The sequence below is a fragment of the Dama dama genome, chromosome 5 (assembly GCF_033118175.1).
Source record: "Dama dama isolate Ldn47 chromosome 5, ASM3311817v1, whole genome shotgun sequence".
Classification (NCBI taxonomy): Eukaryota; Metazoa; Chordata; class Mammalia; order Artiodactyla; family Cervidae; genus Dama; species Dama dama.
The window spans coordinates 63,370,540-63,386,317 of record NC_083685.1 but is presented as its reverse complement, the minus strand read 5'-3'; the positions used below and the strand labels follow the sequence as shown (position 1 = coordinate 63,386,317).

Below are 15,778 nucleotides of genomic sequence, written 5' to 3'. Positions count from 1 at the left end.
AAAGTGTAGCTGTTTTGGTAATTGTTATTCAGTTATAAACAACAGAGACTCACTTAAACTAGCTTAAACAGTGAGAGATTATTTTAAAGATATTGTGTGGGCCAAAATGTATCTCCCCCGATCTATAGTTGTATAGTTGCAGTCCAAACCCCAAGTGCCTTCGAATGTGATAGTATTCTTAGATGGTGTCTCTATAAGAGGTAACTGAGGTTACAATGAGGTCACGTGTATGTGTGCTCAGCCACTCAGTCATGTCTGACTCTTCGCCAGCACACGGACTGTAGCCCGCCAGGCTCCTCTCTCCATGGGATTCACCAGGCAAGAATACTGGAGTGAGTTGCCATTTCCTTCTCCAAGGGATCTTCTTGACCCAGAGATTGAACACTCATTTCCTGCATTGGCAGGTGTATGCTTTACCACCAAGCACCTGGGAAGCCCAAAATGAGATCGTTGCAATAGGCCTTAACCCAGTGTGATGGTGTCCTTATAGGGAGAGGACGTTTGAATGCAGACACACACAGAGAGGGGAGAAGGCCCAGGAAACCTAGATCAGATTGTCCCTCTCGTCGCTCTGAAGGAACCCACCCTCTGACCTCTTAATCTCAGGCTTCTCACGTCTAAAACTGAGAAAACACTTTTCTGGTCTTGAAGGCCCCCTCTGTGGTACTTTGTGATGACAGCCTCAGCAGACCACTGCAGGTATCTGAGAACAGTGAGGAGAACAGAGTGAGAGGACCTCTGGGGCTGTGCTTGGACAGACGAGCCCAGAGCTGGAGACCAGGACTGGCCGGGGGCTTTGAACCCATGGCGTCAGAGCTCAGGGCAGCTGTTCCAAATCCTCACCCTGGTCCTCTGCCGGCAGGATGGCCCAGCCACCTTGCATGTCTTTTCATTCTGTCCCACTGTAAACTACTCAAGTTTTTTCTTATTTTCAGTTCAAGTTCCAAAGAATTTGAACAGATGATCTTTTCTTACCAGACCATAGGTTCATGGCTCTGGACTCCACATGTCTTTGTAGTACAGTGCCCTTGGGTCTGTGCCCTCGTGCGTGATGAGCATGCAGGGATATGGCCAGCTCAGCCACAGGGACTGTTGTGGTGGGGAAGTGCTACATGTGCTGTGTCTCTGGACAGTAAGGTGTTTACCTCTTGCAACACGTTTTTGATTTTAGAAGTGGACACTTCAAAAAAAATTAATCCTTTCTCTATTTGTTTACCTACTGCCATGACTGTAAATTGTAACCTAATTGATGTTTTGCAAATCTAGCTGTCTTCATGATTGCTTGAGGAGTTGGGATCCTGATTTAACACATCAGCTCTAAGAAAACATTCTGAAACTATCAAGGAAATTTGATCATTAACTGGGTATTAGATGGCATGACAGCATACTAAAAAGCAGAGGCATTACTTTGCCAACAAAGGTCCATCTAGTCAAGGTTATGGTTTTTCCAGTGGTCATGTATGGATGTGAGAGTTGGACTGTAAAGAAAGCTGAGCACCGAAGAATTGATGCTTTTGAACTATGGTTTTGGAGAAGACTCTTGACAGTCCCTTGGACTGCAAGGAGAGCCAACCACTCCATCCTAAAGGAGATCAGTCCTGGGTGTTCATTGGAAGGACTGACGTTGAAGCTGAAACTCCAATATTTTGGCCACCTGATGCGAAGAGCTGACTCATTTGAAAAGCCTGTGATGCTGGGAAAGATTGAGGGCAGGAGGAGAAGGGGACGACAGAGGATGAGATGGTTGAATGGCATCACCGACTTGATGGACATGGGTTTGGGTAGACTCTGGGAGTTGGTGATGGACAGGGAGGCCTGGCGTCCTGTGATTCATGGTGTCGCAAAGAGTCAGACATGACTGAGTGACTGAACTGAACTGAATTGAGATGGTATGAAAGAATTATTGTTAATTTTGATAGGTGTAACAATAATAGTGAGTTATGTAAGCAAATGTCCATTCTTACAAGAATGAGAACCCATGAGTCCTTTCTAAATCTAAGCTAAACTCTTGGGAATTCCCTGGCGGTCCACTGGTTAGGACTTGGCACTTTCACTGCCATGGTTCTAGGTTAAATCCCTGGTGTGGGAGCTGAGATCCCACAAGCATCATGGGGTGACCAAAAAGCTAAACTCTTGTACCATACTGGAGAAATCTCCTCTGGTCTTCAGCCCACAGTGCTGTTATTTTCATGGTGATGACTGCATGACCTTAAAAAAGTCACCTTTCCCCTAAGGCCTGTGTTTTCCTGTTGTACCATCAAGGCACTAGAATCAGCTGATGCACTCAAAGTTTCTTTGTAGATGTAACATTGATTTATGAATTGCTTATCTATTTGCATTTGTTTGTCTTTGTCTATTGCCTCTGTTATCCCTCTACAAATACTTTCTAAGTTTTGATTTAGCCATCAAGAAACATTTTGGGTGGATCTCCCATTTTAATGCTCCTTTGCTTCTTCTAAGAAAGAAAGTACCAGTGGAAGCAAAAGAGTAAGTGTTGAATGTCCATTCTGGAGATTTTCCTGGAGATAACTCTTCCAGCTCTGTCTGTCTCATCATGCCCTGTCTTTGGGTCCTAGATTCTCTGTTCCCAGACTGCTACCCTGTTATCATTAACATTATCTTCAAATACCTCTGCTGGTTTGGGAAGTGGCAACATGGTGGTGTTGGTGAAAGCTTTATTAGTTGCCACATGGCTTGTTGCCTAGTTGCCTTTTCATCTCTGCAAAATGGGAATTACTAATACCCCACAAGATTTGGGTAGGAATTAAATGAGATACAGGGCAAGTACTTAGACTATTTAAGCACAAAACAGTAAGTAGTAGCCACGTTTTTATTAGTGTTTTTGTTGAACTAATATCCCACTTTTAAGGCCTGTCTTAATTCTATCAAACAGGTCCTCTTGATGATGGCTTAGATTGATGTTAATGGTGCCTATAGACCAGGATTTCTCAGCCTTGGCACCATGGATGTTTGAGGCCAGGTGATTCTTTCTTGTGGGGGGCTGTCCTGTGAATTGGGGGATGTTAAGCAGCATCTCTGGCTTTAACCTGCTGGATGTCAGGAGTACCACCCACCCCTAGTTGTGACAACCAAAAATGTCACCAGGTGGGGAGGAGTGGAGTGCAGAGCTACCCCCCTTGGTTGGGAACCACTGCTGTAGAGTACGGATGCCACTTCAGGTTGCAGTCGTCTCTTGGGCACCCTGGGAACAAAACAGGGACAGCAGTATATTTGCAGGGGGTTTAGGTTTATATCTGTAGTACCAGGAAAGGTAGATGGATTCCATTGTCTCTTTTCTATCAGAGCAGTCCTTTACACTGGAAAACGGATAGTTCCCTTTATGAAAATCTTGTAAAGAATTATTGATTTCTCTAGCCAGTGTGTCACAGGCCCTGGGCTGGCAGCAACAGACAGCTATGCCCTCTATTGAGAGATCCAGTTTGGTCTTAGTTCTTGAACTTGAACAAGAAATAGTTCCACTAACCAGCATGTCTTGGAACGAGCCTATATACTTGGCATTTATGTCAGGGCCAAGGCCTGCACAGCCTTCTAGAGACAGCCCCGTTCCTCTTCCTGCTCTTTGCCTCATTGGCCTGCACTCACTTTCTCCATAGGGCCCAGTTCTGCTCTGAGCTCCCTCCTATGTGCCCTGGGTCCTGCTGCCTTTTAATCAGTCTCCCTTTGCAGGAGTTGCTTCTGTTCTTTTGATCACTAAAGTAAAATATTTTTTGTTTATTCATTTGAATTTATACTAAATGAATTTTTCCTTTCCCTTTTGACAGCTAGCTTTCTTAGTCTATGGCTTTCATTTTGTTATTTAGAAAATAAGATTTGATACTTTCTCTTTGCAAGACAGTATGATAGATACTGTTAGAAGATCAGGAAGATGACGACGGCAGTTCTTCTATTCTCAAGGTTGTTCTTACCTATTCAGAAGAAGTAAAGCTGTGTGCCATCAATTTCTGATGGAATATAGCAAGAGGTACAAATAACTAGAATCAAAGGGCAGGTGTGATTTTGGAGTTGTACAGAGATCTTTAATAGAGCTTACTAATTGGTAAGCTCTATTGGAGGTTAATTGGTATAGTGGAAGGAGCTGAATCTTTTGAGTCAGACAGTCCTGAATAAATCTGTTAAATATTTGGTGTATTTGGCAAGTTACTTAACTTCTTTGATCCTCAGTTTTTGTTGTTGAGTGTGTCCTTTCATTTGTAAAAGTGGAATAAATAATACCTTCCTGAGTTGTTAGGGCGAGATAAGATAATTTTTAAAGTGGCCAGTATAGTAATTGATATATATATATATATATATATATATATATATATATATAGTAATTGATACAAAGAAGATATAAAGTGAATACAAGTTCCTGCCATAGTTGGAGGTGAGATAAAGATGTCATGACACCCAGAGAAACCACTTTGGTAGGCAGCATGATTTGGCTCTGGACTCAGCTTTTTAGCTTCTGAAATTCTTGTCACAGCACCTAGAATAGATCAAATTCAAGAGACTGACTCACTAAAATTTAAGAGACTTGTGCATGAACCAGGATGTTGATTTGCAATGAGGACTATTCGTGTTTATAATTTGGCATTTTCATTTTTCCTTATCTGGGCACACCTTCTTGATGTTGAGTAGGGAAACCAAATTAGTAAAAGAGTGATGGTTTGAAGAGGCTTCAAAGATCAGAACAAGTGGAACTGGCAAATCTCTACAAGCATTTCACTCAAGAGGATGAAATATCCCTTCTTCTAAAAAGAACTGGGTGAAAGAGTGCTTCTCCATAACAGAACATGTTTTTCTAAATATATACAAAGCTTATGTTCATCAGACTCAGAGTGTCCCTCCTTTCACAGCCGAGGGTCTGATGAACACAAAGGCATCTGGCTTTTGTTTTCTTCGATTCCATGTGGAGACCCTTCCTCCTCCTAATGATGTTTTTCTTCGGTTAGTACCAAATACTGTTGGTAAAACTTAATCTTTGTCTGGTATGGTCTCATTCCTGGTATGCTGCCTTGAGATTATACCCAAATCTCCATGTTTAGCTTATTCCTAAAACACAGAATCATGTAGTTACTGATATTTTCTACAGAAAACTCTCTCTTTTCATCTCCTTCATTATGTGCATGTTTTACTTGTTAAGTTTCAGTTTTTGAAGATCTTGGTGAGCAGTTGGTAGCATGGTGCTGTGTAGTTCCATTCCCCCGTTACCCAAGGTTAGTGAGTAGTTAGTTCGTTTCCCAGTGCTACAGTATTAAAAAGTATCACGCCAGACATCAGGTGTGTGAAACAAGCAAACTGAATGCCTTGAGCTCAGAGTTGTATCAAACAACTTCTAAAGTACCTTCCAACTATTGTATGATTTTAAAACCTGTTTTTATCTCTTTGCTTGATTTCTTGGCTTTAATAGAACATGTTTTTCTAGATAAATACAAAATTTATCTTCATCAGACAAAGAGTCTCTCTCCTTTTGCAGCCTAGGGTGGATCTTTAGATCCATCCTTTTCACTCATATTCTTTTGTCATTTCTTAGTTATTTAGTGTCTCATATATTTAATAAGTTTATCTTTTGCTGAAGCATTTTTCCAGTGTCAGTTATTCCTTGCTTGCAATTCTGTAGTGCTATCATCTAAAAAATAAATCCTGAGATCTTATAAACATGCACAGTGTTCTTTTGAGTATAGATTGTAACTGGTCTTTGAATCCTGCTTATATTTTACATAATTTTTACATTTGGGAAATTAATTTTTTTCAATGTTCTTAACTATTTTCTTCATATATGGAAGGATTTTTGATGGCCCAGATTTAACTTCCTTATTTTTATGTAACTGTCTTATCTTTGCAGTTATTAATGAAAATTTTCATTTTCAAACAGTGATTTTATTGGTGTTGAATGAAATTTGAGCAAGAAATGTTCACTTTGCTGCTGTTCATTTTACCATCTTCCTGAAACTCCTAATTGTTTTTCACTATTATTTGTCTAGTAATATGGAATATCCTGAATCATTTTAATCAGTATCTTATGAAATTAATAAATTAACTCACTGCTGGCCAGCATAAAATCTCATGTTCTTAACGACTCTTCATATATCAAGAAAAGGATGGGATTCAAGCAGCCATACAATTCTTAGTGAGACATGTCCTTAGACCCTTCTCTGAACACAACCATGCAGTGCTCTCAGTGGGATGAACAGGAGACTCAGAAATATTCTCTCCCCAAACTTCAGTTTAACCCCACCCCATGCCTCTGCTTAATGTCTGACTGCTAAACAGAGTCAGTTTTCACCTCCAGACCCTTACCTATTGCATTTGTAGAAGGTGGCTCTTGTGTCTGCAGTGATTCTTGCCTCCTGATATTTACACCTTGTTGAGTCACCTCTAAAGAATAGAATACAACAGAAGTAACGAGATGTCTTTCTGGTTATAGAAAGACTGCAGCTTCCCTTTGGGGTGTTCTCTGTCACTTTATCTTGGATCACTCACTGTGTATGAAGCCAGCTGCCCTCTCTCCCCACAGAGAGGCCTCTGAGAGTGACCTTGAAGCAGGTTCTTTCTGTCAATAGTTGAACTTGAAGATGACTGCAGTTTGCAGCAAGCAGCCTCTTGAAACACCGTTAGTAGGAACTACCTAGTTAAGTCTCCCTGATTCACAGACACTAAGAGATAGTAAATGTTGTCTCCAGTTTTGGGGTAATTTGTTATACAGCAGTAGATAGCTAACATGCTGCGCTAGGCTCCTCTTGCCTAATGTGCTTCCACTGAAACCTGCTAGTCCTCCAAGTCCCTGATTTTTCTTTAGAACTCAGTCTAGTCCCAGACTGGATGGTTTTAATTTAATTCAGCCAAGGGCAAGCTAGTTCACCTCTCTGGACCCTAGCTGCTGCTTCTGTAGAATGTGGGGGATTGATTGGGTCAGGGATTTCCAGATCCCTTTCAGCCCTAAAGTTCTCTGCTTCTGTATTTCCCCAGGCCCCGACTCCAGTTTCATCCAAAAAATGAATATGAGAAATAACAGAATCAACCAAAGTTTATTCACACGGGGCACCTTGCTTTCTATGTTGACCTGTAGGAGACAAGGCAGCAAGCAGATGTGGCTCCTAAGGGCTGTGTCTCGAGGGAGCTGACCTGCTTCTTTCTTGCTGAATCTTCAAAATCTCTCCTCAAAATCCTCAACTTAAAGCATTTCCTCTTTCTCCCTCAGCTAGTTAGGGTGGCCCCAGGAATATGAGAGGCAGAAGCATTACCGGGAAGAACCTGGAGAAGTCTGACCTGGGGGTAGCAGAAAGCTCAGCATATGAGACAGCTGACTTCTCAATCCAAGACTTGTAGAAACTGATGTTTGTAAATACTCCAGGCTCGTCGATTCCGATGCAGTTTGATCCCCAGTTCATCACTCCTGCTAGAACCCAGAAGTCCTTCACTCTGCACATCAGGGGATCTCCTCTACTGGCCTGAAGGAGAGAGGACATATGGCTAGGCCATGCACAGGGCAAGAGACTAATAGTTTAGCCAAGAGCTGTGGAGTTTGGGCCTGTCCCGACACTTCTGGATTCACCCAGGGACCACAAAGCTACGAGACGTGGAGGAAGCACTCTGGGGCCAGGAGGGGCTCTGAAAGATCCTGTAGGAGTGGGTTCTTACTATACACGCGCCTGGCTGCCCCACTGGGAGCCGGGAACAGATCATGGCTTCACTGATGCGCTCGGCTCCTCGCAACAAGCTTTCTTTCTGATACTTCTTGCACGTCTGGAGATCAATGAGGTGCACTTGTAGCTCCTTCAGTGTGTAAGGTGGTGTCATAGCTATAAGATCAAAAAGGCAAAGCTGTGTTAAAAATTAGGAAGCAACTTTCAGCTTTGGATACAGTTTCATGCCTTTGATTTTCAGGGATATCTCTGATTTCAAGTTTCTGCCCCCCATCATAGGCAGTACTCTGATTTCTGGTTTGGCACATAGTCTCAAGGCTGCAGTCCCTAGGTCTGACAAGACTAAAGGCAGTTGTTCCTGCTCAGATACAATAGAGAGCAGAAGAATCTTTTGATTTGGGAAAGCGTACGATAATGAAGGTGTGAGATTATGTTGTTTGGCTTTGACATGTACTTATTATGTTCCATGGAATGTAAGAAGGTGGATCTGATATACTGAGAGAGTCAGGACTGTTGGTGTGTGAAATCCTCTCAGTCTGACTCGGGACCTGCTGAGGATCCACGTTCATGTCTGCTTCCCCATCCGCCAGCCCACACACATTCTACTGGGCACTGGAGGGGAACTGAGAACTCTCTTCTCATTAAGTTCAGTGCCTTGGCCTTTTCACTTTTAAGGTCTTAGAGGTATTGTAACATAGCAGCAAAAGCTGCTGTAAGTAAGCAAAGTAATTGTAGCAGCAGAAGTAAGAAGGAGGCAGAGGGAAGCTGGGGGTGAGAGGAGAACTCAAGTCTGCAACCCTTCGGATTGGTTGCTAGAGAGTAAGAGCACACCGCGTCTTTTGCCAGGAGTGGGACAGAGAGTGAGGGGGATGTCAGTAGAGCAAACCGAGCTCAGAAAATCTACTTATCCTCACACTGGAATATCCCAGGATTGTCCCATCCAGTCACCCAGCAGGAGGCTGCGTTCTTCAGCTGGACTGCTGATGTCGGGAGACAGATGGGCAGGACCAGAGGGCTGAAGGAAAGCGGGCGGGCCAGCTCTGCCACAGCGATGGCACTGGGTGCATGTCCCTGGACGCCGGGGTAGGGGATAATCCTGGACACAGGGATGATCGCTGTTTTGGGGCCTTGGTAACCAGAGACCTGAAGTGACCCCACCAGTACCTCATATTTTCTGGGGTCCTTAGACCTGAGAAGATGAGCAGAACAAGTAGCATGGGTTCCTCGTGCCTCAGTCGTGCAGTGTCCCAGCAGAGCCCATAGTTCTGGAGGTTGTATTTTTCACCTGGCTAAGCATCATTTCTTCAATAAGTGCCTAGTATCTCCTGAATATATAAATGAAACTTAGACATCACCTGGCTGTCATAGGGCTTTTGGTCTCAAGGGTTGTGTGTCTGTGTCAAAAGAGATAGAGAGCTTGGGAGAGAGGCAGGGAGGCAGAGACAACACACAAGTAAACAAGTATAAAATTTTTAATTGTGAAAAATCTTAAGAAGACAATAAACAGGATTTTAAGGTAGAAAGTAAAAGATGAGGGAAGAGCCTATGGATTGGATCAGGGAAGGTCTTGTTTAAGAGAGAAACTTTGAACTGAAGCCCATAGGGCAGGAGCCAGCCATGTGAAGAGTTGTGAGGAAAAGCATCCCAGGGAAACGGTGTACGCACAGGCACTGAGGGTGCGGAGAGCGCGGCAGCTTCTAGAGATAGGAATAAACCTGGAGTAGAACGGGCTGATGTGGAGACGAGCAGACACCTGGCAGTTCATGGCTTACAGATTTTATCCTAGGTTCCGAGCAGTGACTGGAGGATTTGAAGGAAGGAATGACATGATTTTGCTTCAGATTAAAAAAAAAAATCACTTTGTTGTGTGTATAAAGGTAGCAAAAAACAGTTGTTGTGATATGGATGAACCTAGAGTCTGTGATACAGAGTGAAGTAAGTCAGAAAGAGAAAAACAAATACTGAATATTGGTACTAACGAACCTATTTGCAGGGCAGGAATAGAGGCGATACAGAGCAGGGACTTGTGGGCACAGAGGGGGAAAAGGGAGGGTGGGATGAATTGAGAGAGTAACATGGATAAGTACACTACCATGCGTAAAATACACAGCTAGTGAGAAGCTGCTGCTAACACAGGGAGCTCAGCTCGGTGCTCTGTGATGACCTTGGTAGGTGAGATGTGAAATGAGGGGTTGGGAGGCAGGATTGAGAGGGAGGGAATGTTTGTATACATATGGTTGAGTCACATTATTGTACTACAGAAACCACCATGTTGTATAGCAATCATATTCCAATAAAAAAAAAAAGCCTATTATGCTGTTGCAGTGGTCAAGGAGAGCTGTACTAGAGTCAAGAGTATTTTATGGAAGTAAAACTGAAGAATTAGGTGTTTGCAGTGAATGTGGAGGGTAAGGGAAAGTGAGGCTTCATATTTCTGAGCAACTGGCTGTGTTATTGCATGAGATGGGAAGAAAGGGAGAGAAAGGTTTGGGATATTGGTGGCGGTAAAATTGTAGTTCTCATTTGATCACGTTGTCTTTGAGATAGCAGTGAGACAGCGGAATAGAAATGCACCAGAACTAGAGTTAGGAGCTGGTGATGAAAATGTGGATGCTATCAACCAATCTGTGACCTTTTAAACCATAGGAATAGGGGCAGCCACCTAGAGAGAGGGAAGAGAGCTTAGAACCATGCACCCAGAATGGTGTCAAGATGTGGGTAGGGAATTAGATGGGGAGAGAGTGGGAAACTTTTTTTAGACATTCATTTCAGTCAAGATGATTTTCAAATGTGGAGAGACCTACCTAGTACTGAACTAGCTAGGGCAGGAAACATTTGGACTTCCTTCTTGGGAACTGTTTCGGGCAGTGCCGGACAAACTCCTCTGCCCTTAGCCCAGGAGCCCGTCACCCACCTCCCTGATGGGTCTCCCCTAAGCAGGGCCCGCACTCACCGGAAGCAGCTTGCCACTGTCAGCACCCACTGCTTTGAGATGACGGAGGCGGCACAGACGTGAGACAAGCCCTGGCGGATGCTGACCTGCCAGGGCCACTGTCCCACGTTGGCCTCCAGGCCGGAGACGATGCCGGAGAAAACCGCGGGCCGCCCGCAGACTGCCGACGAAGAGGAGAGAGGCCTGGGGGCCTGCCCTGGGACCCTGCCCCCCACACCCCCTCCCCACGCCGGTGTCCTCTCCTCGGCACCAGGCCCCTTCCCGTGTCCCCGGGCACGCCAACCCTGACCGGGGCGCCTTACTTGACTTGACGAGATCCTCGGGTTCCTCCTCATCTGTGCCTGGAGAGAGAAAGGGGGCAGTGCGGAGGGCACCCAGGATGGCTTCTTATTTCCAAGGGCCCCTGACGCCCCTGCCAGGACTCTCCTCACCCCAAGAGTTCACCTGAGATCCCAAACAGAAGAGGCAGGAGGAAGACGCAGCCCGCAGGGCCCATATTTCTGTCCTCAGAGTCTCCTCCTCCTGCTTTCTGGACTCAGATCCCAGGGCGAGATCAGCTGGGGAGCAGCCTAGAAGCGGGGCTGGAACCGGCTTCCCCCCCTCAGGCGGTCCTGGGCTCCCCCCTCTTCGGTGCGCACTCCGTCCGATGCTGGAGGGTGCAGCCGCAGGACCCAGGAGGAGCCAGGGCCTCGGCGCCCCCTACTGCCGGGGCGGACCAGGGTGCGGGGGCTCCTGCCTGTGGGGGACGAGGGGTGGTGGGGGTGGGCGCTAGGAGATTGGCACAGACACCGTGGTGTGGGCCGAGGCGGAGTTCGCAGGCTCGCTCTGCCTCCTCCACCGCGTCTCGGGGCTGCCCAGTCTCTCCCACCCACTCCCACTCCCACTCCCTGCCCCAGCCGCTCCCACGCCGGCCAGCAGCGCACTTCTGAGGCAGGTCCCTGAACTCGGGTCCGGAGGGCCGGCCGAGGCCTGCCCCGAGTCCTTGGCCTTGAGAATAGCTACAGGACTGATAAGATAAAAAAGAGGAAGTACACCAGTCAACTGACCAATATGTTCTTTCTCCCTTGCCCTTTTGTGCTTCTGTCTCTACCTGGTGTAATTGGTTCTTCGCCTTCCTAAGTCAGGGAATACTTACTGGGTCTTTATGGTGTACAAAGTATTGTGCTGACTGTGGAGCAGATCTGTAAAGGGGTAGACATCTTGGGGGTGCCTGCCTCCAAGGGGCTCACACTCTGGTCTGAGAGAGGTGGAATGAGGAAGTAACTCTGGAGATTTCGACTTGTACTTGGTACCTTACAAGTACCCTCATTACGAAAGGAGGGGCAGGTGTCTCTGAGAGCCGAGGACAAAGCACAGTGTGCTGGCCCAGGCTATCAAGCCTCATTCATGGCTTCACCACAGTCTGATTTTTGAGAACTTTTGTTCCTTGGTAGCTCAGATGGTAAAGAAACTGCATGTAGTGCAGGAGACCCAGGTTCCATCCCTGGGTCAGAAAGCTTCCCCTAGAGAAGGGAATGGCAACCCACTCCAATATTCTTGCCTTGAGAATTCCATGGACAGAGAAGCCTGGCGGGATATAGTCCATGGGCTTGCAAAGAGCTGGACACAGCTGAGCCACTAACACTGGCACTGGCTGATCCTAGACAAGACATATCACCTAAGTGCTGAGCAAATGTTACTGCTGTTTTTAAAAACATGGCCATGACAAAACAGTTACTGAGACTCTAATGTTCCATATCAACTTCTTGGCACAGAAGGGCATCATGAGTACAATAAAAATGAATGAGATGAGAAGGCCTATAGAAATAAAGAGGAGAGATTATACTTCCAAATATCAAGGATGGAATTATTATAATTACTGAAATAGAGAATTAATTTAACTTGAAGCTTTCAAGAGATCAAGGCACAGGGGAAAAACTGTGATCCAAAAACAGGGTGAACATCCCTGGTGGGTTTCCCTGGTGGCTCAGACGGTAAAGGATCCACCTGCAATGTGGGAGACTTGGGTTTGATCCCTGGGTTGGGAAGATCCCCTGGAGAAGGGAATAGCAACCCACTCCAGTATTCTTGCCTGGAGAATCCCACGGACAGAGGAGCCTGGTGGGCTGCATTAACAGTGGGGTCACAGAGAGTCAGACACGACCGAGCAATGAAGCACAGCACAGCACACTTAGCTCACACCTCACGTCTTATCCCATCTGGTGAGAAGAACCATACCCTTATTCAGGAAATAACTTTTCCCCATTGTCAGTTAACTCAGTGAGTTTGTTACAGTACTGTAGGAAGCACAGAAGTTAACATAGTAAGTGGTTTTATAGGTGATTGAGAACATTTCTTGTTTCTTATATTTTTTCTCACAAACGGTGATGTCATCATTTTGAATCATGGTAAAGTCATGTCTGTGATGAACTGAACTAACTTAAAAGAAGTGTTGCTATTTCTTGTTATGTAACTTGAAATAAAAGTAGAGTTTAGAGAAGATTCCTCTTTCCTCTTTCAAATACCACTCTTTCCAGCTGTGCTTTGGTGCGGTCCATGTTCTCTGCATACCCTTTGGACTGTCTTGACTTTTTATTGCTATTTTATTTCCTAAATAAGATAAAGAATAAATAGAGGTTTCCTAAGGAGTCTGTCTCATGTTGCTGCTCTGTGAGAGCCCACCTCAGCTTTGCCTGATTTTTAACTGTAGGAAGGACAATCCAGAGTCAAAAAAATACCCAAAATCTCAAGATATCAAGTCTCTTCTCTCCCTATTTAGAATAGATAAGGTCTTAGAATAGAAAGCAAAATTAATTATGGCCATGAGGCCAGCAGTTAAATATTATGATTAAGGTACTAATGTGTATAATTAATAATGTAGACAATTAAAAATTCTGCAGACGAAAGGTCAGTTTAGAATTGGTTATAATTCAAGTTGGGGTGTTTTTTTTTTGTTTGTTTAAAAAAAGAATAAACTAGTGTCTATAAATGTTGAATTGATTCTAAACAGTTTAACATGATATAGAAGCTTGACAGTATTTTATGTTTGCATAACATTGTCATCTACACAGTGACTCTGGTAAGGGAGCATATTTTCATCTCTATTTTATAAATGAGGAAACTTAGAACGTTGGAGGTTATATGACTTAACTAGTTGCATCATACTGTTCACCAGCAAAGCTGGGAGTTGCTTCTGTTTCCTAGTCTAGTGCAAGTGCAAGTTGCTCAGTCGTGTCAGACTCTTTACGACCCCATGGACTATACAGTCCATGAAATTCTCCAGGCCAGAATACCAAGTGGGTAACCTCTCCCTTCTCCAGGGGATCTTCCCGACCCAGGAATCAAACTGGGGTCTCCTACATTGCAGGCGGATTCTTTACCAACTGAGCTCAGGGAAGCCCTCCTAGTTTAGTAATCAGATTTAAATCTAGATTTTTTTGATTCATGGTCTCGAAATCTGACTCCACACTACAGCACCTTCCCAAGTCCAGGAGACAGAACTCATTTATGCAGCAGTCATGTTTTCGATGGCCGTGCCAGGTACTGTTCCAGAATAGAAGCATGACGACATAGAAAAAGGGCTTTCCTGATAGCTCAGTTGGTAAAGAATCCGCTTGCAATGCAGGAAACCCCGGTTTGATTCCTGGGTCGGGAAGATCCCCTGGAGAAGGGATAGGCTACCCACTCCAGTATTCTTGGGCTTCCCTGGTGGCTCAGCTGGTAAAGAATCCACCTGCAATGAAGGAGATCTGGGTTCAATCCCTGGGTTGGGAAGATCCCCTGAAGAAGGGAAAGACTACCCACTCCAGTATTCTGGCCTGGAGAATTCCATGGACTGTGTAGTCCATGGGGTTGCAAAGAGTCGGACATGACTGAGCCACTTTCACTTTCAACATAGAAAAAGCCCCATCATCATGGATTTTTTATTTTAATTTGAGGTCAGATATGACAACTTCTTAGGAGAAAATTTAAACAAGACAGGGTTGCCAGAGTGGGCATCATTTTTAAATAGATTGGTTCAGAGGAGGCGTCAGTGAGGTGATTTCTGAGCAGGAATCTGAGGAGAAAGGCAGTGAGCCAGGGGCTAACTGGGGAAAAGGGACTGAAGCCCTGAGTGTAACTTACAAGGCTCTTGAGCAGAGGTGTGTTTGGGATGTCTGGGAAACACAAGCTGCAGCAGAGTGGGCAAGGGGCTCCCATGATAGGAGTGAGGTCAAACCAGGGGTAGGGTCACACCACATGGACTCTCAGAGACTACTGTAAGGCCTTTGGTTTCTAGTTTAAGTAGAATGGCAAGATTTTGGCCTGACAAAGGATCCTACTGGCTACTGAGTTGAGAATGGTCAAGGGTAGAAACAGAGAGGTCAGTCAGAAAATCATTGCAATAATTCGGACAGGAGGTGATGGTGGCTTTGGACAAGGCCATGGAGGCAGAAGTGGTAAGAAGTGGCAGATTTTGGTGGCATTTTTAAGGCAGAACCAATGAGACATGATGATGGATTGGTTGTGGGTGGGAGTTAATAATGACTCCAAGGTTTTGGGCCTGAACCAATTGAAGTGGAGACTGCCCATTTACTGAGCTGGGGCACCTGGAGGAGGAGCAGGTTGTTGAGGGTTGAAGGTCATTTACAGGCATGTTTAAGACACTTGCCAGATGTCTAACTGGAGATGTTCACTAAGTAGCTGAATATACAAATCTGTAATCAGGAGATTGCCACAGACTAAAGGGCTAGATTAGGGTGGTGTCAGCATGTCATAGTATTTAAAGCCAAGAGATGAGGTAAGGTTGCCTAGGGAATGAGCATAAATAAAACCCTCTGTGAGTTTAAGCATTGATCACACCAAAGTTTTGATTGAGGTAAGCAGGAACCGTTAAAAGACCAAGTGGATAGCCTAGAGGAAGGCAGAGAGCTGGTGTAGTATTCTGGAAGCCAAGCGCAGAAAGCATTTCAAGAAGGAAGAAGTGATTGGCTGCCGAACGCGGCAAACAACAAAGAAGCAACCTTTGGATTTGGTATCATGAAATGAATTCCAGAGAAAGAAGAGAGCTTGGAGACGGCAAATATACAGGCAGTTTTTAACAGCAATTTTGTTGTTAAAGAAAGTAGAGGCACAGCTGGCAGAAGAGCCTGGGTGGAACAGCGTTTCTAATTTTTGTTTTAAGATGAGAGAAATTATGTCATGTTTGTGTACTAACGGA

General features: G+C 44.8%; 2 protein-coding genes across 7 annotated transcripts in view; one reads left to right on the top strand and one right to left on the bottom strand.

The window, feature by feature from the left end:
* The window catches only part of SH3D19 (SH3 domain containing 19), a 211,782-nt gene that overhangs the window by 42,569 nt on the left and 153,435 nt on the right, over positions 1-15,778 (top strand). The window lies entirely within an intron of this gene.
* LOC133055813 (serine protease 27-like) lies at positions 7,046-11,497 on the bottom strand. 2 transcript variants are annotated; one of them, XM_061140912.1, is made up of 6 exons: positions 11,044-11,497; positions 10,902-10,940; positions 10,600-10,759; positions 8,561-8,835; positions 7,642-7,802; positions 7,046-7,451 (listed from the first exon to the last, which is right to left on the bottom strand). In XM_061140912.1, the coding sequence occupies exons 1-6, from the start codon at positions 11,093-11,095 to the stop codon at positions 7,206-7,208; spliced, it is 933 nt and encodes a 310-aa protein (XP_060996895.1). In that variant the 5' UTR covers positions 11,096-11,497; the 3' UTR covers positions 7,046-7,205. The 2 variants fall into 2 exon arrangements, with proteins under 2 accessions (XP_060996895.1, XP_060996896.1); XM_061140913.1 differs by having other exon boundaries at positions 8,561-8,742.